At 37.5% G+C, this 25,118-nt stretch overlaps 2 protein-coding genes across 5 annotated transcripts in view; one reads left to right on the plus strand and one right to left on the minus strand.

The window, feature by feature from the left end:
- Window positions 1-25,118, plus strand: part of ANKIB1 (ankyrin repeat and IBR domain containing 1) — a 238,061-nt gene that overhangs the window by 38,983 nt on the left and 173,960 nt on the right. The gene's annotated exons all lie outside the window — the stretch shown is intronic.
- KRIT1 (KRIT1 ankyrin repeat containing) overlaps window positions 20,793-25,118 on the minus strand; it is a 36,863-nt gene continuing 32,537 nt past the window's right edge. For all 3 annotated transcript variants that reach the window (XM_007195791.2, XM_007195790.2, XM_028162269.2), the window contains 2 exons: window positions 21,606-21,722; window positions 20,793-21,285 (listed from right to left, as the gene is read on the minus strand). In XM_007195791.2, the coding sequence (XP_007195853.1) occupies window positions 21,217-21,285; window positions 21,606-21,722 (186 nt within the window). In that variant the 3' untranslated portion in view covers window positions 20,793-21,216. The remainder of the gene's footprint in view (window positions 21,286-21,605; window positions 21,723-25,118) is intronic.

The raw sequence follows: 25,118 nt of genomic DNA on the forward strand, positions 1-25,118 counted from the left end.
CTCTTTGTTTTCTTTTGCTGCCTTTAGAATCCTCTCTTTAACTTTTGCCATTTTAATTATGATGTGTCTTGCTGTGGATCTGTTTGGGTTCATCTTGTTTGGGATCCTCTGTGTTTCCTGTACTTGAATATCTGTTTCCTTCCTTAGGTTTGGGAATTTTTCAGCCATAATTTCTCCAAATACATTTTCGATCCCCTTTTTTGTCTCTTTTCCTTCTGGAACCCCTATTATGCGTAGGTGGGCATGCTTTATTTTATCCCATAGATTTCATATGTTGCTATCATTTTTTTTTCATTTGTCTTTCTGTCTGCTGTTCGGACTGTGTGATTTCCATTATTCTCTCTTCCAGATCACTTATTTGTTCTTTCATTTCATTTAGTGCTATTCATTGCTTCTAGGTTAGTTTTTATCTCGGCAATTGAATTGTCTAATTTTGATTGATTCATCTTTCTAGTTTCTAGTTCCTTGTTACAGTGATCTGCATTTTTATCGATAATCTTTCTTAATTACTTTAGCATTTTTATTATCTCCTTTTTGAACTCAGGGTCTGGTAGACTAGTGAGGTCTGTTCCATTGTTTTTTTTATTTCAGGGGACTTCTCTTGTTCTTTTGATTAAAAGTAGTTCCTCTGCTTTTTCATTTTACTTAACTTTCTATGTCTCTATGAATTTAGGAGAAACAGTTATCTACCGTGGTCTTGAAGGGGTGTTTTTATGTGGGATCATCCCTGTGAAGACTGTGTGTTTCCAATATTTTTGGTGCAAGGATTGGTTTTGGTATACGTAACAGCCACGTCTTTCCTCAGAGTATGCTGGCTGTTATCCCCTTGATAAGGGGTTATGATTGATGTTGTGGTGTCTAGAGGCTGTACTGGATGTGAAGTGGGGCTTCCTCTTTGCTCTGTGGTTGTCACTGCCCTACTGGGGGTGGGATCTGCTCCCCAGTTTTTGGAGTAGAAGCCCTGAGGGTTGGGTTTGATCAGGCTCCGTTGCCCTTGGGTGCATGCCTTGCACCAAAGGAGATGATTGCTGAAGCAAGTGAGGCCCATGTTGTCACAGCAGACCTGTGTGCTGCCTGTGTAGGCATCTGCATTTCCACTCAGAAGCATCCCAAGATCGCATCCCTTTCCCTGTTGTGTTCATCCCAAATCTAGTGCAAGGCTGTGGTGTGAAATAGCCTGGGGCTTGGGTCAGGGTGTTGTGGCTGCAGGAATTGAGGTGGCTGTGCTGCCTCCTGGGATCTGGACTGCCTCTGTGGCAGTCTTCTCCCAGGACCTGTCTGCCCAAGATTAAGTGCTTAGCTGCTGCATGTTCTTGGCACCACCTGGTGCACAAGCTGACAATGTCTTCCCAGTTTGACCCACAGCCCTCAAGTGTGTGCTGACAATGGTCTCTGCAGTTCTGCCCAGATCACATTTCAGGTGCCTCAGTCTGTCTCTGTGTAGCTAGACTGAATCTTTGCCCTGATCTCGCACCAGCCTGTGGTGTGGAGTGAATGGGACCAGGGTATTCACCTCTTTGGATTGGGAAATGCAGCAAGTTGGTAGCCACCAGAGCAAGTTTCTCTCCTCCCTGATTGTTAGCACACCAGCATGCGGGCACTCGTCGTGAGTACAGTCTAGGCTTCTCCAGCCCTTCTGTCTGTCTCAGCAGATTTCCCAGCAGGCAAGAGGGCTCCCCAGGGCGAGAGTCCACTCATGTGGACCTTTTCTTCCTTACAGATCTGTCCCAGGGGCACCAGTCTCCACTGGATGCCCATTCTTTTTTTGGGCCTACCCAGTTATGTGAAGATCTTTATTGCAGCTCTGATTGTATAGGAGATCTTCTGCCAGTTTTCAGTTGGTTTTCTGTGAGAATTGGTCCATATGTAGGTGTATTTTTGATGTGTTTGTGGGGAAGGTGAGCTTCATGTCCTCCTACTCTGCCACCTTAGTCTCCCTCCTAAATACTTTCTATTAAACTGGTATGGTTTCAATATTTCATAAACTCTCCAAGAGAACAGAAAAAGAGGGAACAGTTTTCAACATGTTTTATGAGACTAACCTTGATATCAATACCTAAGGAAGACAATATGAATAAGAAAATTACAGGTCAATTTTACTCAAGGCAAAAATGCAAAAATTCTACACATTATAAAACTGTTCTAGGGCTTCCCTGGTGGCGCAGTGGTTGAGAATCTGCCTGCTAATGCAGGGGACGCGGGTTCGAGCCCTGGTCTGGGAAGATCCCACATGCCACGGACCGGCTGGGCCCGTGAGCCACAACTACTGAGCCTGCGCGTCTGGAGCCTGTGCCCCGCAACGGGAGGGGCCGTGATAGTGAAAGGCCCACGCACCGCGATGAAGAGCGGTCCCTGCACCGCGATGAAGAGTGGCCCCCACTTGCCGTAACTAGAGAAAGCCCTCGCACGAACCGAAGACCCAACACAGCCAAAAAAATAAAGAAATAAATAAATAAAGTAGCTATAAAAAAAAAAATGGTTGCAGGGACTTCTATTAAAAAAAAAAAAACTGTTCTATATATTTTAAAAACTAGCATATATAAGAAGATGAATATTTCGTGATTAATTTGCCTTTGTCCCAGAAATACAAGGTTTGATTTTAACATGAGAAAATTTATTTTACCACATTAAGATATTAAAAGATAAAAACCATATTATCATTTCAATAGATGCCAAAGCACTTGATAAATTGCAACATTTTTCATAACTTTAAAGAAAACTTTTAGCAAACTAGGAATACATGAGAATTTCCTTAATCTGCTAAACAGTGTCAATAAAAAATCTACAGTAAATGTTGTACCTAGTGCTGAAACAGTAAAAACTTCCCTTTGATGTTGGAAGCAAGAAAATGTTGCCCTCTATCATCACTTCTATTCAACATTGTACTGGAGATCTTAGCCAGTGTCATGAGGCAAAGAAAAAATGTATAGTGATTATAAAAGAAGAAATAAAAGTCATTAGTTACATATAATTATATATGTAGAAAATCCAAGATCATCTACAGATAAATTATTAGAATTGATAAGAACATTAAGTAATGTTGATGAATACAAGCTCAACATACAAAAATCAATTTCGTTTCTTATGCCAACAAAAAGGAGTTAGAAATGAAAGTTTAAAGAGGTATCATTTATGATCCAGAAATATCAAGTACATAGGAATAAATCTAACAAAAAATGTGTAAGACTTCTACATAAAAAATACTACTTAATGTAACTACAAAATGTGATGAGATAAATTGGACAAAACCTAAATAAATGGAGTGTTTTTTTTCAAATTGATCTATAAATTGAATAAAATTCTAATCAAAATCCTAACTTTCTTTTTGTGGAACTTGACAAGCTGATTCTTAAAAGTACTTGGACAGAGGGCCAAGAATAGTCATGATACTCTTAAAGAAGGAAATGCAGGTGGGAGAAATTGCGTGTTGGATATCAAGCCTTATTGTGAAGCTACAGTAATTAAGGTGATACGGTATTGGTACAAGATATACAAGTAGGGACTTCCCTGGTGGCTCAGTGGTTAAGAATCCACATACCAATGCAGGGGACACGAGTTCAATCCCTGGTCTGGGAAGATCCCACATGCCATGGAGCAACTAAGCCCGGGCGCTGCAACTACTGAGCCTGCACTCTAGAGCCTGCGAGCCATAGCTGCTGAGCCCATGTGCAACAACTACTGAAGCCTGCACACCTAGAGCCCATGCTCCACAATAAGAGAAGCCACTACAATGAGAAGCCCGTGCACTGCAACTAGAGAAGCCCCGTGTGCAGCAAGAAGACCCAACACAGCCAAAAAAAAAAAAAAAAAGATAGAATATACAAGTAGATCAGTAGAATATATACAAGTCCCAGAAACAGACATTTGATTATGGCATATGGATACTTGATTTATGAAAAAGATGGGACTTTGGAGCATTGGGAAAAAATGGTCTTTTCAATAATGATGCTAGAGCAACTGGAAAATTAGTGAACTAGAAAATATGAAAGATATATCCAGAATGTAGTAAAGAGAGATAAGGAGATGGAAAGTATAAAGCAGCATGTGGAAAATATAATGTAATGGACCAACATGTCTAATTAGAGTTTCAAAAGGAGAAAGTAGAGACAATGAACCAAAAGCAATATTTTAAAAAATAATGGCTATGAATGTTCCAGGACTGATGAAAAATATGAATCCACAGATCCATGATGGTACAACATATCCAAAGCAGAATAAATAAAAAGTTTTACCCTGAAACTATAGAACATTATAAACAATGAAAATATCATGAAAGCAGTCAGAGAGTAGGGAGGGAACACTTACAAAGGAATGACAAGATGAGAACAGACTTCCTAGCAACTATGGTGAAAGTCATGATCAACGTAGAACTGGGTATCCAGTCTAAATATGTTGATAATCAAAATAAATGTGAATGGAATAAATAACCAATTTGTAAAAAAACAAAACAAGAAAGAAAACCTAAGTGCTATTTATGAAAGATAACTCTAAAGCATAAAACCACAAAAAGGTTGACATTAAAAGAATGGGAGCCATGCATATATGGACCTTCATCTAAGACAAAGATGGCATTAAGAACAATGGGGAAAGAATAGCTTTTGATTCTGGGTCAACTGAGAATCCATATAGAAAGAAAAAGATTTTTGACCCTTATCTTGCCATCCACAAAAATCAATTTTAGGTGGACTATAGATTTAAATGTGAAAAGTAAAACAATAAGACTTCAGGTAGATGATATTAAGAGGATGTCTTCATGACATTAGGATAGAGAATGAATTCTTAAGTGGACACAAAAAGCATTGTTTATAATAGTAATGGATTGGCTATAACATATGTCCAGAATAGGAGGCATATTAAATAAATTATATTATTTCCATGTGTAGATCTAACTTTAGCAGAACTGTAACCACACCAGACTGGAGCGGGATTTAATGAATACACTTTTGGATTTTGCTTTAACTAATTGTTAAAGGTTATTAAAAAAATCTGTGTCCAAATGATCTCCACTCAAAATTTCTCAAAATGTATGGCTTATGGCTTTAACTGTAATTTCAACTATGGCTGAGTCAGAGTATTTGGGTCTAGAATTCTCTATTTCCACAATGTGTTTTGTCATATTTTAATTTTATAGTTTTTGCTTTTTGTGCCTCATTTAAGAAATTCTTCTATATTTACTTCTGTATCAGTCGGGGTCCCACAGGAAAGACATGATCCATTCAAATTGAGTAATTTGAGGAAAATTTAACAGAGAGCTTATTTTCAAAGGTGTGGGTAGAGTGTAGGGAAACCAAAAAGGATAGCGTTGTACTGTAGGAGACAGAAAGCTATAGATAGATAGATGGTAGGTAGGTAGGTAGATAGGTAGGTAGATGGATGGATAGATAGATAGATAGAAAGATAGAACCCAGATAGTGCACTGTGGAAAAAGGCCACCTGACTGGAGCTGGGCCTTTGGATGGAGGAACCAGTCAGTCTGCAGCAATGTGCTGCAGCAAGAGAGCCAAGGGAATAAATCCTCAATCTCACTCTCCTCCATTCCTCTTATCTTCTGCTGCTGTTCCCCATTGGCTGAACCCAAATGGAAGCCAAAGAGCATGAGACACACTTGATGCAGTCCTTATGGTTCAGCCCCCGGGGCAGAAAGCAGAATCAGAAATTACAAAATGGCCACAAATGTTGCCTATCTCTGTATTTCCTGCAAGAGTTAGAATCAATATTTCCCCACCTCTTGAATCTCAGCTTGACCATGTGACTTATTTTGGCCAATGGAGCATTAGCAAACATGATGCAAGCAGAGTTTTGAAAGACATTGGGGCTTACAGAACTGTCCTTTCAACAGTTTTTGAGACCCCCTACCTATGTGAAGTAGTCTGGGCTAGACTACTGGGTGATGAAGGACATTTAACTTGTCACCCCAGCCTTTAGCCAGCCAACACTCAGAAGCAGAGTGACCCAGCTGACTGGCAGCTGACCACAGATGCGTGGGTGAGCCCAGCCACAGTCATCAGAAGACCTGTCCAGCTGAGCCAACCCCAAGTGGCTAACCCAGAATTGTGAGCTTAATAAAGTGTTATTCAGGGAATTCCCTGGCAGTCCAGTGGTTAGGACTCCACACTCTCACTGCTAAGGGCCCGGGTTCAGTCCCCGGTCAGGGAACTAAGATCCCACAAGCTTCGTGGCATGGTCAAAAATAAATAAATAGAAGTGGTATGCAGCAAAGACTGATATAAGGTGCAGATGAAAGATACCCAGCATCTAAAACATTTTATGCTTTGCCTTTTACAGTTGGTTCTTTAATCTGTATGGAAATAATTTTGTGTATGCTTTGAGGTAAGTATCTTATTTAATTTTTTTCTCATATGTCTAGTCAATTATTTCCAAAACTTTATTGAATAATAAGTCCTTTCTTCACTGATTTCTAATGTTGCCTCAATCATACTTCATATATGTGTGGAAGCTGTTTCTGGACTTTCAATTCTATTCCTTTTATCTACTTGTGTAAGTTTGCATCAATACTACATGTTTTTTTATGATTATAACTTTATAATAAAACTTGATATCTGGTAGAGAAAGTGCTCTCACCTTATTACCGTTTTTCTTCAAAACTATAGTGGTTATTTTCAATCGTTTACATTGCCAGATCAATTTCAGGATAAGTGTGCCAAGTTCCACATAATATCTTGCTTGTATTTCAATAAGAATTGAATTTGTAAATTAATTTGGGAAAGAAGTGATGTATTTATGACGTTCAATCTTCCTATTTAATAATGTGATATAGCTCTGTTACTGTTGGGAATGATATCTGTTTCCTGTGTCTTTTTTTTTAGTTTTTAAAATATTGGTATACAGGAACACTACTAATTTTTGTATGTTGATTTTGTATCCAGCAATCTGACTGGGCTCTCTTATTAGTTCTAATAAATTTACACATTCTCCTGGATTTTCTACAGGGACAATGTCATAAATATTGGTGTTTTTTTCTTTCTTCCTATCCAGTCTCTGACTCTTGTTTATTCTTATGGTCTTACTACATTTGTTAAGCCCTTCAACACAATGTGGAATAGGAGGAATGATAGCCGCTGTCTTATTTCTTTAATCTGCTAATGTGGTGTATTACATTAATAGATTTTCTTTATTGAACACGTGGCATTTCTTGGATAAATCAAACTTGGTCATAATATATTACTTTTTAATTTACTTCTGAATTAAATGTAACATTTACTCAGAATTTTTAATGGCTATGTTATTAGTAATTTTGCTAATCATTTCCCTTTTCTGTACCGTTCTTGTCTGGTTTTACTGTCAAGGTTATATTATGCTCGTAAAATGAGCTGGGTAACAACCTAATTACCTACTTCTTGAAGCATTTTATATATTATAGGAATAATCTCTTCCCTGAAGGTTCTGTAAAACTTGCTTTTTGATCTCTTATTAATTTGATTTAATGGTTACTGGTTTGTCCAAATTTTCTTTTTCTTCTTGAGACATGTGGGGAAGTAACTGCTTTCTCCTGACTTAAAAGTTTTCATGTGGAGGAAACTCTACTCATGCAATGCCCTTGGTCTTGAGCCTCATCTCCACTATATCTCCTCTTTAGAGAAGAGGAGACTTGGATGATGGATGAACTCAGGCCCTTTTGGGCTCCCTCCTTCCAGTCTTTCTGTCTGCAAGATTTGTGTTCTAGCGGTTGTCTTCCATAGAATAAAAGGGCTGCATACCTGCTGGGGCAGCCAAGGCTGTCCATCTGTGTGACGACAAAGTAATTATGTCGAATTCAATGGCAAATTATTACAATTTCACTTAGCTGTAGACCAAAGCCACTCTCTCTAAACTGCTTTATCAGTCATAAATGTGATGTTTTGACTTCTTTCTAGCTGGTTATATTTAATGATAAGAAACTTGGGAGGGGAAGAAAGGGTGTTATTCTTTGTCCACAATTTGCAACATCTGGTGCATTGGCTGAACACTTTGAAAAATAAATACAACTAGAGAAATTAAGGCTCTGGGGTGGTGAGGGTTCATGGTTTACAGCCTTGGAGTTTTGACCTTGGTATTTTGTAGCAGCCCAGATTGTGCAGTTGGCTTTTGTGGGAATGCCTTCTTCAGGTGGCTTTAGCCCTTGTGCTTTAGTAAGCATGGCATACATGGGGTTGTGATATTGATGGGTCACCATAGTTTATGGTAGTTTTATCCTCTGGTATTTGGTTGTTTTTCTGCAAAAGGGGTGTTGTTTTGTTTTTGTTTTTATTGTGGTAAAATATACATAAAATTTATCAGTTTAACCATTTTAAAGTGCACAGTTAGCAGCATTAGGTACATTCACATTGCTGTGTAACAAAAGGGTTGTTTTTAAAAGATACATAATCAAATAAGTGTTGCTCTGGTCTCTATGTGTGGGTACCTACAGATTGGCCATGAATGCTGCACCCAGTTTGGACTGGTATTGGAGGAGAAACTGAGTCAGAGATGAGATCTGTGTGTGTGTATATATATATATACACACACACATATACACCCACATATATACACATATCAGGGAGATAGAGCAACCCAAAGGAAGAACAGATGCTGGAGAAGCAACTATGATGTCCCTTTCTTAGAGATAGCCAGTGATGAATATCATATATATACTTTTTTTTTAAACAAAATTGAGACTGTGCATCATTGTCCAATATGGTAGCTACTAACCACATGTGGCTATTTCAATTTCAATTTAATTAAATTACAATTCAGCTCCTCAGTCATACTACCCACAATTGAAATGCTGAGAAGCCACACTTGGCTGGCGACTACCTTATTGAACGGTACAGATATGAAACATTTACATTGTCAGAGAATATAAATCATAGTTAACATACCATGGTTTGAAATCAAATATTTGAAAAGTTTATCTTTCATGCCTGAGAAATATTCCATAGAAGTATGTGCCATCAATTATTTAACCATTCCCATGTGAGCATTTTTAAGGTTGATATACACAACTAAATAACATTCTAAAAATGTATACTATATTGTCTGCCCTCATTCTCACAAGCACTGAGAGTTTCAGTTAAAAACAAATATTGCCAATTTGATAGGCAAAAATAGATCCCAACTCTGTTTTCCTAAATATTAGTAAGTTGAACAATGACCCAATGTAATTTGTTCCAGAGCTGAAAGACATGGACGTTCAGGAGGCCACATGGGCATTTTTATACCGTGCAGCATCGGCAAATTGCTTCCTAGAATGTGAAAAAATGGCCACTGAACAGAGGCTAAAGCAATGTAGGACAGGATGCACACACTCTCGAAATGGGTATCCCAGGGGCATGGAGAAAAGGGAGGACACGCAGAGCTGCAGGTGTTGAGGAGAAACGGGAGGAGAAAACCTGGATTTGGCTTAGAGGGCCGCCGAAGTAAGTCACAGAGCTTGGCGTCACCTGGAGGCTTTCCGCAGCGAGTAGCGGGAGGGGTCGCAACCAAGGACCCCAGCGACGGTGGCGGCGGCCTGCTGTTCGGCTCCGACGCGAGCCTGGGCCCACGGCAGCAGTGGCCTGGCGCCTGGGCTCTGCCGCGCGCCCGCGCGTTTGTGACCTGGCCCCCGGTCACACTAGGGCACCTCGGGGGAGGCCCGGGCCTCCATTCAATTCCCCGGGAGGGACGCGCGCCGGCCTCCGCGTGCAGAATAGAGAACTCGCGCCTGCGTCCTCGGCTTGAGCATTGGAATCTCCCAAGCAGATAAGGGTTCTGATTTAATTGGTCGGGGGCGTCCCAGGCTTCTGATTCTAAGAAGCCGCGGGGATGAAAAGCCACGGGCCAGGGCCCTGGTCCCCAGAGGTTACTACCACGCTAATCCACTCGAGTCCGACTTCACGGATAGTCATGCTCCGAGGTTTTTCTCCCGGAACCTGGTTTTCCTGCCTGTGGGATGAACAGCAGGCGATACAGGCGCAGTGAAAATGGCGTTTAGTGGCATGGAGGACGCAGCTTGTCACCGAACCAATTCATTTGGTTTAACCAAACCGCCAGTCCAACCTCTTTTGTCTCGGTTGCTCCCGGGCCATTCTTAAGGGTGGGCGAGGCTCCCAAACCACGGACCAGGCTGAAGGTGAACAACCCGAGCTCGGGAATAACCGAGTTTATGCTGATCTCCAGGAGGTGGCGACTGCACCTGTGTTTAAAGGGATCCCCGAGACCATGAGGATTTGAGTTGAAGGCGTGTCTGCCTTTGAAGTTACCAAGAAGAGTACTGGGGAATGAATGTAGGCAGGAGAGGTGGTTGAGTTTTGAGAAAGCTCTTGGGGTGAGTGTGACTTCCTTTCTCCCATCAGCTAAACAACAGGAGGAGGAAAAGTTACAGGACTAATTTAGTCCTAGCCTAATATAACCAAAACACGGTATTTATCAGAAAAACAGGAAGTATTTGTAGAATGTGAGGATGTAATTGAACAACCGGATAACAGAACTTTAAGAAAAGGGAAATAGAAAACTTTAAAAGGAATTCCTTGGTTTACTAATAATGTTGCAGAAAGGAGGACCCCTTCCAGGGCCTGAGAGTGGGCTCTTGTCTAACACTCAGAAATGAATTGTCCGAGGAGACACATATGCTGACAAAGCAAGAGACTTTATTTGGAAGGGGCACTTGGTGAATAGCAACAGGGTAAGGGAACCCAGAGGACTGCTCTGCCACGTGGCTCGCAGTCTTGGGTTTTATGGTAATGGGGTTAGTTTCCGGTTTGTCTCTGGCCAATCATTCTGACTCAGGGTCCTTCCTGGTGGTGCTCGCATGCTCAGCCAATATGGATTCCAGCGAGGAGGATTCTGGGAAGCTGGTAGGACACATGGACTGGCATCTCCTCTCTCCTTTTGACCTTTCCCAAATTCTTACAGTTGGTGGTATTGTTAGTTCCGTGTTCCTTACCAAGACTTCCTGTTGTAAGATAACTCATGCCAGGGTGGGTGGTTTCAGTCAGTGTTTCCCCTAACAATACCAATATCTAAAATGTTACAAAATTGAATATACCAAGTGTTTTATCATGATTGAAATAAAGTACTCTAAAAATGCCACTTGAATTCATTCATATCTTTTGATAACACCGTCACATCCCTATTTCAAAGTGATGTTTAAAATGTCCTTTGAGTGCCAGTTTAACAGGAAACCTCCAATGCGTTATTATCCATAGACTCATATCAAAGGCTCACCTTTCATTTGCAAGGTCCCTGGGCTAGGCAGTTGGATGCTTCCCCTCGGCCTGGATGTTGCTGCCTTGGTGAATAGTCATGGCCCTCCTGGTTATCAAGGTGGTTGGCCCACGACTTTTCCCAGTCCTTTTCCACAGGCTTCCAACCCCTCCCATCACCACCAAATTCAAATTTGGAATTTAAAGTTGAATAATGATTGCAACTGACTTTTTAGAATTTATGAAAAGCAGTGAGGCTTCCTTCTCTATAATAATTCTACATGTGTAGCCTTTTAGCATGCTATTTTGTGGATTGTACTTGAAATTTGTCATCTGCCTAATGAGTTAAGAACTTGGTGGTTTTTAAAATTGAGATATAATTGACAAATAACATTGTTAGTTTCTGGTGTACAAAATAATGATTCAGTATATGTGCAAAATGATCACCACAGTAAGTCTAACATCTGTCAACCTACATAGTTACAAAATTTTGTTCTTGTGATGAGAACTTTTAAGATCTACTCTTTTAGCAACTTTCAAATAGTACATTATATCCCTAGGACTTTATGCTTTAACAGAAAATTTTTACCTTTTGATCCACTTCATCCATATCTCCCCCTCCATCCCCTGCCTCTGGCAACCACCAATCTGTTCTCTAGATCTATGAGTTCAGGTTTTATTAGATTCCACATCCTTACAAGATAATATGGTATTTGTCTTTCTCTGACTTATTTCACTTAGCATAACGCCCTCAAGGTCCATCCGTGTTGTCACAAATGGCAAGATTTCTTTTTTATGGCCAAGTAATATTCCATTGTGTGTGTGTGTGTGTGTGTGTGTGTGATTTTTTGGCGTCAAATTCAAAAAATCATCACAAAGACCTATGTCAAGGAGCTTACTCACTATGCTTTCATCTAGTTTTATGGTTTCAGATCTTAAGTTAAAGTCTTTAATTCATTTTGAGTTAGTTTTGGTGTACAGTGTAAGATAGTGGTCCAGTTTCATTGTTTTGTATATGGCTGTCCAGTTTTCCCAACGCCATTTATTGAAGAGACTGTCCTTTCCCCAATGTATATTCCTGGCTCCTTTGTCATAAATTAACTGACCATATATGTGTGGGCTCATTTCTGGGCTCTCTGTTCTATTCCATTGACATATATGTCTGTTTTTATGTCCCTATCATACTGTTGGAAATATATATAATTTGCTAGTGTTCCAGAGGTCTGGTATTTGTTTAATCAAGAGCATTAAAAAGTACTAATTAGTATACTTACCTTCTTTACTCAGCATAAGGTAGAGGTGAAAAAAGCTTTTTAATCTTAATATTGCAATTTATATTACCTTTGGTCTTCAGAATACAGGTAGTTTTCTTATCCCCCTCCTCCCGTTTCTTTTAGGGAATTTAAATACTAAGGTTCTGACTTGTGATTTAAACTCCACATTAAAAAGCAGATTGGGATTACCTCTACCTAAGAATTGTCTCAAATTTTGTTTAGAACTTGAAAATAAGTTTCAAAAACATTTTGTTATGGTAACTCCTGTAATAGTATTTAATCCACCTTGGAAAATGTCTATTTCTGAATCTTTCCTCATTTATACAGTAATGTAAATGAGAAATGATATATTTACCATTTCAATGATTGATTATGACTAAGAAAGAGGGAAAAATGTAATTAACTTTATACCATAGTGAAACCGTGCTTTTAAACTGTTATACAATATAAAACAATAAGTGGTATGTGAATATCCATGTATTTTAAGATAGGAGGTAACTTAACAAGTAAGCCAAAGTTCAGATAAAATTAATTAAAATCCAACTTTTAACTATATACAGTAAATTATTTGTGAGTGAAGTGGCTGAAATAAATTAAAAATCCAGATTTGGCTTTTCTTCCTTCTAGTGGTTATATGTACGAAACTAAATTCAATATTAATTGAAAGCCAACAATCCAGAAAGGAAAAATGGTGCATATTTGAATTAAGTGAAAAATTTATCCATTTTTCTATCTATATATGACTTGCCATTTTAGGTTCTTTCCCTTTCACTGCTCTACTAGTATGTATTCAGTAAATACAAACAACAAGTATTATCAGCATCTGTAAAATATAACTGGGAAGGCATGTTATTAAAACATCACATAACATATTCCAAAATCAACAAATGATTCGCTGACTACTGGTTTGAGATTATACATGCATTATTTGATCATATAATTGAGTTAATGGCATTATTACATGATCCTGTAACAACTAAAGCATTTGGTATGCTCTGGTGGAGACTTGTTTTAAAAGCAATTGCCTTAGGTATATATTATTTTTAACTGTACAGTTTTCTTCCAGTTTTACAGTAATGTTAGAAAACTATTACTTTTTTCCCCTGTTGAATTGCATCACATATGGTTTACTCCTTAGGCAAGTAAGGGAAATTGTGCCAGTAGAGCATTGCAAATGAGAAAGTGGTGATAGTGGGCTCATCCTTGGATTGTCCTCAATGTGGGATCATCAGGTCAAGGAGAGTAAACATTTCCCAGATGGCTTTAGCAGCAGATTAAACCAATTTTCAGTACTACCCAGAATATATTCTCATATATTGTCTTAATCCTGTGTCATCATTGATTTTTATTAATGTAATTAGTTGTTTTATTATTTCATACTATTTTAACTATTTTAATAAGGTTGTTTTGCATTTTTGTTAGCAAAGATTTGTATTTTTCCACTTTTTAAAGTTGTCTGCATTTCTGAACGTATAACCTGTGAATCTTCTTTGACCATTCACTCTTAGAATTTGAGTACTGACTTATATTTCCATTAAATCTACATATATTTTTGGTAAATTTTCAACACTTGTATAACAAGTTGTTATTCTTTTCTTTAATGTACTTTTAAAATTTATGTAGAATCCTTTTTGATGCACAGTTTTGTGAGATTTGACAAATACACTGAGTATTTGTCAATCATGATGAGGATATAGAACAGTTCTTTTACTCCCCCAAATTCGTTTGTGCTGCCCCTTTATATTCCCACATCCCCTCACCCTCATCCTTAACCTCTGATAATCATTATTTGCTTTCTGACTGTATAGTTTTGCCTTTTCCAGTATGTCAGCTAAAAGGAATGCTACAATTTGTAACCTTTTGAGTCTGGCTTTCAGTTACCATAATGCATTTGAAATTCATCCATATTGTTCATCAACAGTTTATTTTTTGTTACTGAGTAGTATTCCATTGTATGGATGTACCTGAGTTTGTTTATTCACTCACCCACTGAAGGATATTTGGGATGTTTCCAGTTTGGGGCAGTTATGACTAATTACATTTCATTATGAATTATGAAAAAATGAGAAATGTATGCTATAAACATTTACATACAAATTTTTATGTGAACATAAGTTTTTGTTTCTTGGATAAATTCTTAGGAGTGGAAGGACTGGGTCCTACAGTAGGTATATATTTAACTTATAAGAAACTACCAAACTGTTTTTGAAAATGGTTGTGCCATTTTGCATCCCTATTGCCATGTAGGAGTTCCAGTTGCTCTAAATTCCCTGATTCTTTTGCTTTCCTTTTTATTGTGTACATTTAAAGGCATTTTAAACACCTATTTCTCATAATACCCATTAAAAACAATCCATAAATGAATGTGCTCTAAAATATATTGGTCTGTTTTTCTCTAGTGATATTAAGGATCCCTTTATTTTTTTTTCTCGTTTGTTTGTTTGTTTGTTTTTTGGCCACATGGCGCTGCTTGCAGGATCTTAGTTCCCCCACCAGGGATCAAACCCATGCCCCCTGCAGTGGAAACGAGAGTCCTAACCCCTAGACTGCCAGGGAATTCCCTAAAGATTCTTTTTTTTTTTTAAATTTATTTATTTTTGGCTGCGTTGGGTCTTCGTTGTAGTGCGCGGGCTTCATTTTTTTTTTTAATCATTATATTGCTTATATGTGGAATCTAAACAAAATGATACAAATGAACTTATATGCAAGACAGAAACAGACCCACAGACATAGAAAACAAACTTATGGTTACCAAAGCAGAAAGGAGGGGAGGGATAAATTATGAGCCTGGGATTAACACATAAAATATAAAATATAAAATAGGTAACCAACAAGCACCTTCTGTATAGCACAGGGAACTATATTCAATATCTTGTAATAACTTATAAGGGAAAAGAATCTGAAAAAGAAGATACATATATATAACTGAATCACTTTGCTGTACACGTGAAACCAACACAACCCTGTAAATCAACCATACCCCAATTTAAAAAAAAGAAATAGAATATTCCAGCACCCTTTTTGTACCTTGTCCCCGTCACTCCCCTCACAAGGTAACTACTATTCTCATATTTATCCCCATCAACTTGTTTGGCTGATTTTTGAACTTTATGTAAATGAAATCATGCAGCACACTCGTGATTGTACTGTTGATGGACATTTACATATTTCTAGTTTGGGTCCATTATGAATCATATTGGTATAAATATTCTTTCTTGTCTCAGCCTTTAAGTTTTACTTGCCATAAAAGCTTTCTTTAAACTCCTGCCCTTAGTGATGTGGTTCCCAACCTCCCTCCGGCCCTGCCCCTACCATCCAACACAAACCCATAAGTCATCACTCTAACGCGCAGGCTTCATACTGCAGTGGCTTCTCTTGTTGCAGAGCATGGGCTCTAGGCATGCAGGCTCAGTAGTTGTGGCGCACGGGCTTAGTTGCTCTGCAGCATGTGGCATCTTCCCAGACCAGGGCTCGAACCCGTGTCCCCTGCAGTGGTTAAGAATCTTCTGCACCACCAGGGAAGTCCCCTAAAGATTCTTTTAATACTTACTTTTGCCCATATGAAATTTATTAATATACAGTATGCAGGATGGTGCCAAGCTGTTTCTTTTCCATACTGATATCCATGTACCTAACAAGATGCTTTGTGTGTTGCCCTACAAAGCTTTGTCCATTTCTCAAGTGGCATTCTTTGGCTTGCTTCTCTCTACTCTCTTCCTGGGTAGCTTTAAATATGTTCCTGTAGTTTCAACTGCCACTCCAGCAGAGCCTTCTGAGCTTCAGGCCAGGGGCATCTCCACCTACATGTCCCTTAGGCACCAGGATTTCAACACATTTCTTCAAACCCTCCTCCTCCCTTCCCTTAAGCATATATGGTGGTACCATTTTTCCAGTTGCCCAGGACAGAAAGAGGGAAATTACTTGTGATTCCTATCTCTTCCTAATTCCTCATATCCAAAAGGTCACTGGTTTTGTCAAAACATTGATCCATTTCTTCCCATTGTTTTATATCTTCTTGGTCAGACTCCTTTGAGCCCTTCTGTACAGTGACCTAGGGTGATCTTTCAACCCACAAATCTGAACTAGTCAAGTCCTAAATGCTCCAGTGGCTCATTAGCAGGGAACACAACATCCTTCAAGATTTGATCTTTTTTTTTTTTTTTTTTGGATAAACCTCTCAGCTACCTCTCCTTTACCTGACTAACGTCTAAATTCAGAAGCCAGATTGCCAGATTTTGAATTCTGACTACCACTTACTGGTTTTTGATCTTAGACAAGTAACATAACCTCTACATATACAGTTGTACTCAGGTTATACAACATAAGAAAATGAAAACATTTACATTACTGTGTTAGGAAGTTTGGCTCCTAAGTTTTTTAAAAGATAGAAAACAAATGTTTTCTATGTTCTGTGTTCTCTCTGTTTCTTCATCTGTTAGATGGGAATTATAGTAACTGCCTCAAAGTTATTGTTATGAGGATTAAACATATATATCTATATATATAGATATATATGAATTAATATATCTAAAAGTGCTTCAGACAATGCCAGGCATATAGTATGCACCATTTTAAAGTATTAGTTATTATTATTATTTAACTAATGGGGAAGTATTTCCTGTTTATCCTTGGTGCCCTTCAAATGAATTCTGAACAACCAGCACTTCCTCTTATAATAGAAATTGGCACAATGTATTGAAATTGCTTTTTTCATCTACACCCTAAGATGTCTAAAATATATTTCTTTGCCTGAAGCACTCTGGTTTCTAAGAACCCCCAGGGCTTACCCCTCTTTTGCTTTAGGGCCTTTTCAGTCTGCCTATCCCTGCCTCTTCAAATACCAGATATGATATGACCATGGAGGCATTCTGGCTTTACGAATACAGATGTTAAATGGGAATCGTACCATCACAGATGGATTTTTGTTGAGGAAGTATTTTTTGCATGTACTCAAACCAATTTAATTTCATGACCAGTTTCCTATACACACAGTACAGCAAAAACAATTTAAAATTTTCCCATTTTCATCTTACTGAAATTATTTCAGTAAGAAATAATTTCATTGTTTTTTTCTCTGTAAATTATAAAGGAATTGATTAATAAATCAGTTTTTTGCACATATCAAATTCTTCCAAGTACAGTTTTTGCCATTGAGTTCCTCAGGATCAAATTAAAATCTAAATTTTATTTATGCAATTCTTCTATTAAATTTGGTCAAGAACTATGGGCAGTTTTACTTCATTATATATTTCTATCAAGTCTAATTTTTCTAGGGTCAATTTTTGCAATTTTTAATCTTACAAGACGTAGTTCTTCAGTAAGTTTTCCTCTTTACAATGCAGTTATCATGCACAGGGTTACCTATTCTGGTTTTATTTCTACAATGGAAATTCATTTGCTGTGATTTGGATAAACAACTGTTTGCATTCACTTCTTAGCTAAAAATGAGAAAATTGTAATTCCTCTCATCAATTCTCCAAGACCATCCTTGAGGTCAAAATATCTCACCTCATTTCCTTTCCCCTCAACTCTCTTCACATCATTCATTCCTGCTTACTCCTCGGATGCCAGCTCAAGCAGCACTGGCTCGAGGAAGCCTCTCGTGATCTCTAAGACTAGATCAAGTTTCCCTCTTTTTGCTTAGATAGTACATTTTATTTTTCTTTCATCACAGTTTATGGGTGAAGATTATTTTTTAATTTTTAAAAAATTAATTTTTTGGCTGCGTTGGGTCTTCATTGCTGCACGTGGGCTTTCTCTAGTTGCGGCGAGTGGGGGCTACTCTTCGCTGTGGTGCGTGGGCTTCTCATTGTGGTGCCTTCTCATTGGGGAGCACGGGCTCTAGGTGCGTGGGCTTCGGTAGCTGTGGCGCACAGGCTCAGTAGTTGTGGTTCATGGGCTCTAGAGCACAGGCTCAGTAGTTGTGGCACACAGGCTTAGTTGCTCCGCAGCATGTGGGATCTTCCCAGACCAGGGCTCGAACCCGTGTCCCCTGCAAGGGCAGGCGGATTCTTAACCACTGCGCCACCAGGGAAGTCCTTCATCACAGTTCATAAATATGAGTACTTATTATCTCCCTCATTAAACTCTGATCCCTGAAAGCAGGGACTTTTTCTTACCACTGGATCCCTGGCACATAAAAGGCACTCAAATTTATTGAAAGAATGATGAAAAGGAAAATAATATCTTTTATCCCCAGTGCTCATATAGTGCCTGACCAATCCTAGGCACTCATTAAAAGCTGTTTGCATTTTTCCCCTTATTGTTTATTTCTGGTTTGTTATGGTCTGACAATGATGATTTTTTTTTCAATACTAACTTTGAAATTGACTTCTTAATGCTGTATATTTTTAAGCTTTTAATAGCCATGCTACTCTAATAATTTCCTCTTCCCGTCTCTCAGGGCTGCCATACTGTACAACTCCAGGAGGGTACACTGTACTCAATGGAGCAGGGAGTTGTTTGATGCAGCACTGATGCATCCTCACTTCCCTCTGTGAAAGGAAAAGCATTCAGCTATTTCCTAAAGTTAGTTACAACAGCAGTTCTAAACCCTAAGCTATAAATCAAAAACACCTGGGATACTTTCAAAACAGAAATGCTTGGGCCCCACCCGAAAATTATTGAGTCATAAAGTACCAAAACTCCCCGGGTAACTGTAGAGTTAGGGTTGGGAAACACTGGGTTGGGAGCACAGGATGAGTGTGGGAGAATTGGTTAGAAATTAATCTGGATAGGCAGGTTAGTGTATTCAACACTAAGGAATTGGAATTTAACTTTACATCAGTGAGGAGGGTTTTAAGAGGGTAATGAAATAATCAGATCTATGAGAAAGGTTAACTTGGCCCCAGTGTGGCAGGGTGTAGAGCCAGAGTTGGGGAGGCCAGGGGAAGAAGCTACAGTGAGCCCAAGAATAGACTGCGAGGACTTGAACTAGGGTGGCTGCAGTGCAAACACAGAAGAAGGGAATAGGAAAGGACTCACAAGACATTTGACAGAATTCGCTAAGTGGAATGTGTAGGGTGATTAAAGAGGGAGAAGTTATAGACCACTCCCAGATTTCCAGGGTAAGCAACTGGATGCAGTTTGATGCCATTAACCAGAGAATACAAGTGTAAGGATAGAATGGGGCAGGTAGATGAAACAGATGTTCCTTGTGTAAACCATTTAGGTGGAGCTAGAATAGCAAGAAATTGGAAATTAAGATCTAGTATTCAGAAGAGAGGTTGAGGCTGAAGTTTTAGGTTTGGGAGTCAACAGGGTATTTGGTAACAGTTGAGGCTATTGGAATGGATGAAACTGAACAGAGCACTGTCTATGTAGAGTCAAAAGTGCTTAGCACAGAATTAAAGATAAATCAGGCTTTCTCATTAAACTTACTTAACCACATAGTCTTAATTTTATTTATTTTATTTTTTAATATTTGTATTTATTTATTTATTTGGCTGCACTGCATCTTAGCTGCAGCATGTGGGATCTTCGTTACCGCGTGCAGGATCTTTTTAGTTGCTGCATGCAGGATCTTTTAGTTGTGGCATGCGGGATCTAGTTCCCTGACCAGGGATCAAACCCGGGCCCCCTGCATTGCGAGCACGGAGTCTTAACCACTGGACCACCAGGGAAGTCCCCTTAATTTTAATAAAGCTCAGCAGACCACCATTAAAAATATGCAGATGTCAACGTGAAGAGTAGATGATAATATTAAAAAATTATCTGCAACCTGTAGGATAATTTTAAGTATTACTACTGTATCTCTGAACTTACTTAGAACACAACAATCTGTTAGCTTGGAAAGACTAATTTCTAAGCTTATTAAATAGCAGATTAATCAAGTTAGCTCCTCATATGATATCCGTGCTCCCCTAAATAAAACAACCAGATATTTGGTTATCTACTTCCTACAACGTAAAGGCAATATAAATACATCATTGAGCCAACTCATAAAAATACAACATGTTCTTGACAAATGCAACTACTAATATTCAGAGATTGTCACTTAGTCTATGTGTCCATGTATGTATGTGCTTATGTGCCAGGCAGTTTTGTGTAATTTACTTAACTTTAATAATACAAATTCATTATTAGGTCTGGAATTATTTCAACAGAAAATAAAGTAAAACTTAAGAAAAAATTCCCAGGTCCTGCTATTTCCAAGAGAGTGAATGAACTTGTCTAGAACTTGTCCCTGAAATCCTTGTTTTTAAGAGGCACTCAGGTAATTATGATGCTGGGGGTTCAGGAACTATAATACTTTGAGAAATACTAGCTTATACCAAATAAACATTTTAACTAAGTCTTTTAAAAACACATTGAGAAATGTTCAGAGATAACAAAAAAAATTTTAAGTGACAGTGTTACATATGCTTTAAGTAGAAAACACATTTTCTTTATTCAAATCATGTGACTTTCTGTACATTTTGAAATGACACACAAAGTCATAGCAAAGCTATATTTTAATTTCATCATATTCCACTCTAAATTCTGTACCACTTACCAAAAATAACTTTTTATAAAGCTTACTGTTTTGTCTAATATTATACAGACCATCAATCTACACATTTTTGTGTGTTTCTCCTAAAAATTAGATTAGCTTATTACGATATTATATAAAACTAATTGGTATATTACACACCAAACATAAGTACAGATTCTGTACAATGTAATAGTATACATATATATTACAAGAGACTAAATGCCTTGTTAAAAGTAATAGTTTAAGAAATCTTTCATGGAAAAAATCTGTATCACAAAATGTGGTGGCTTAAGTATCAGTTGCTTTCCTCTCATGAATTTCTTTCGGTGGGCATTAACTGTCCATTTAGCTTCATTAGTAGTTTTACCACAAGGCCGGCCTACAAAGTAAAATATATGTTGACAGTAAATTTGAAACATGTAAGAATGTGTAAATGACATACATGGCAGTGGACAGACAGTTCTCTATGTATTTGAAAAGGAATTTTTCATTGTTATAAGACTGCAATAAATTATTCAGATAAGTTTCTGGCTTTGCTTAGGAAAGGCCTGCCTTTTTACCTTGGTCTTAAATATGTTAATTTCATGTTAGAGGTTTTCCTTAAAGTAAAATGGACTGTCATTTTTTAAAAAAGAAATAGCTTTATTAATACAGTAGAGTTTATTACTAGAAGTCCAGAATAACTGATTAGGTACTTACCTGTTTTGTATGTACTATAAAGCTCATTTTATATTCCATACTATGGATCTGAAAACATGTATCAGCATCTCCCAACTGCCACATAAAACAACCATACTTAAGACTGATGAGTAAAGCCTGCAACATAATTAGAAATCATTATATTGAAATATTTATTTAAAACAACACCCATCTTCTCTTACTATCTACACCTATCTGGACAGGTCTAAACACAATGGTTTTGAAAGTTAGAATGAAACTTGTTCAGAGTGCCCACACTAACGTCACACAGCCTGCAGTACAGAGCCACATATATGGTAGACTCTTAGAAGACTGCCTTGAGCAATGATATTCTTCTAATCAGAATGACAAAATTTTTTAAAGATGCCCATTCTGTGCTATGTATTTGTATATGTGTACACACACAGAAAGGAGTATTATTCAGCCATGAGAAATAAGGAAATCCTATCATTTGCAACAACATGGATGGAACTGGAAGGCATTATGCTAAGTGAAATAAGCCAAAGAAAGACAAATACCATAGGATACCACTTATATGTGGAATCTAAAAAAGCCAAACTCACAGAAACAGGAAGTAGAATGGTGGTTACCAGGGGCTGATGGGTGGGGGAAATTAAGGAGATGTCGGTCAAAGTAGTACAAACTTTCAGTTATAAGTTCTGGGGATCTAATGTGGGGCATGATGATTATAGTTAGCAATACTGTACTATATGCTTGAAAGTTGCTAAGAGAGTAGATCTTAAATGTTCTCACCAGAAAAAAGAAACTGTAATTATGCAATGTGATAGAGGTGTTGGCTAATGCTATGGCGGTAACCATTTTGAAACAGTTAAGTGTGTCAAATCAACATATTGTACACCTTAAACTTACCCAATGATGGGGGGAAGAAAAAAGATGCCCATTCTATCAGTGGCTTTCAAATAAATTAAGTGTACTGCAAGTTTTTACTTTCTGCATCTTAAAAACAATTCCTTTTACTATTGATATATTTAGTACCTTTTGAATATTCATATAGTACTTTCAGATCTGAAATTTATGTAATAGGGTAACATGTTGATTTAGGCAATTTCATATCACTGAAAATAAGTACACTGATATATTTATTGTAAATATAAGCATTATTTTAAAAATTAATAATATATCCTTCATATATTCAACAGAACTATTTAAAACCAATTACAGTACCCTATTCCTACATGTTGTAACATAATGGTATATTTAAATAGGAATCCAATATATTCTTTGGATTATTTAAAAAACAATTATCTCCTAGTAGTAACTTACATTTTCTTACCCTAAAAATATATTCTTTGTATACACATATACAAAGAAAGTGTTCATGCCATTCTTTAAAATAAGTATGTTGAGAAACATTACCTCTCTATGACTAGCAGTTCTTAACATAATGATTGTAAATAATAAACTAAGGATATGCCAGAAAGGTAACGGTTTAGGGCATTCTGAAAGTGAGGTTCTGTAAGTGAAACGTAATATAATTAATTGACATGAGTGTATACCATTTATAATGGGAAAATAATAACATCTTGCTTAAAAATAGCTATACTTATAAAATATAACTTATAGACAGGATCTGCTAAAATAGCTATTTACCAAAGTACACAATGAAACACTGAGTCAAGATATCATAAAACCTTAAACTGTCTATCTTTTGGATTAGTGACTTGAAACTTGTTTAATCAAGAGACAGGAAACTGTCCGTTTAATATGTCCTCAAAACAGTTTAATATACAGAAAAAAAAATACATCTGTGGTATAGCAACTCCTCGATTACATGAAGGTCAAATGACCAACAAAAGCACTGAAGCCATAAGTTAAAAATAAAGGTTTTGTTTTTAAAGGACAGTGTGCAGGGAGAAAGGAATTCTTGAGAAATCCACAATAATGAAAACGGCTGAATGGAGTTGAAGAGCCCACATGGCTGTTTTGAGAGACCAGTCTGCTCCAGAAGGAAAAAGTAGCTCTCATTAGGAGGTAAAACCTACAAAGGGGAAGGTGCTTAGTGAAGGAAGTCAAAAAGTAAGAGAAATGACAGGGATAGTTGAGAGCAGAAAAGGGAAACCATGTAAGTCAGAAGTAGACATAGCCAACCAGGACACACAGGAGAAATAGTGATGTTGACTGACAAGTGACCATGAACAATGGCACTATATGGGTATTTAAAGAACCAGTTTTATTTCAGAAGTGCATTATGGTCTACATAAATTGACATCAGCAAAGGGTAATCTATTGCCTGGATGTAGCAGTGGTATTAAGGTTGAAGAAATACCAACAAGTACAGGTCAGTTATGAAGACTGTAATGCTTTCACTATAGTAAAACATTGAACCGTAACACTGCATTTACCTATTTGATATAGCCTACATTTTATGTAAGTAGACAGATAGGTCTCTGATGAGTATATGAAACTGGCTGAGCTGTATTTTCTAAGGGGCAACTTTCATTATTCTAAACAATAACAAAATATAGAAGGCAGAAGTAATTGAGATTAAAAAAAACACAGCTGTATTCTATGGCTTTTCCTGAGATTTAATCTCTGAGGCTAATGTATCCCATATGTAGAGTTTTAAATGCAAATGAAAGTATTTTTGCAGATGAAGATGTTTATTTAAGCAAGCTTGTCATATTCAACCCTAGCAGATTTGGTCAATCTAAGACAATTGAGGACAAGCTGATTGTTCCTATCTTTGATCGTTTGAAAATGTAATTATCTTAGAGCTTTTATAGGTGCCATAAATTTATCAGTAGCTTACAGAACACAAGGTAATGATTATGTGGACAGAAAACATTGTTACCCTTGGTTTCAATCACCTTTTTATATGCCCAATGACAGCATTTCTATTTATATTTCTAGAAAAAGCAGATTCTTAATAACACTATCATCCTCTGCCTGCTACTGCTATCTCACTTACTCAATTCCTGGACCAGAATATTATTCATAATATGAAATGTTATAAGATATTACTGAAACATCATTTGAATACTATATAAAACTTTTCATTGTTGCCTAAATTTGGAATGCTCCCAAAAGTCAAACATAAAATATAGTTTAGAGAAAAGGCTCAGTGTTATGCCCACAGTATCACCATCCAGTTCAATGAAGAAGAATTTGCAGATATTTGTATAAAATGCTCTGAAATAGCAGAGGAAAAATTTCTTGAAATGACAAGGGGAATTTCTCCTTCATTTCCTTAGTACAACAGGAATAGAAAAAGTAGTTACAAGCTAATAAGAAGCAGCTTATTTTGTATGAGTAAAATAGTCTAAATAGAAAATGATAAGCAAATGACTCCAAAGCAAGCAGATATCAGAGACTTCAAAAAATCAAGTTCCAAGTCAGTCACTGCCCTATGTCCCGCATATTCTTTATCTCCATTCACAGGCATATCCAACAGTATGGGAAAATAACTGTTGCCCATAATGATGATCCTGAGTTATCAGGAAATAACTAAACTACAATTGGGATACTTTCAGAAGGTATGTGATTACATAATAA

The sequence above is a fragment of the Balaenoptera acutorostrata genome, chromosome 7 (assembly GCF_949987535.1).
Source record: "Balaenoptera acutorostrata chromosome 7, mBalAcu1.1, whole genome shotgun sequence".
NCBI lineage: Eukaryota > Metazoa > Chordata > Mammalia > Artiodactyla > Balaenopteridae > Balaenoptera > Balaenoptera acutorostrata.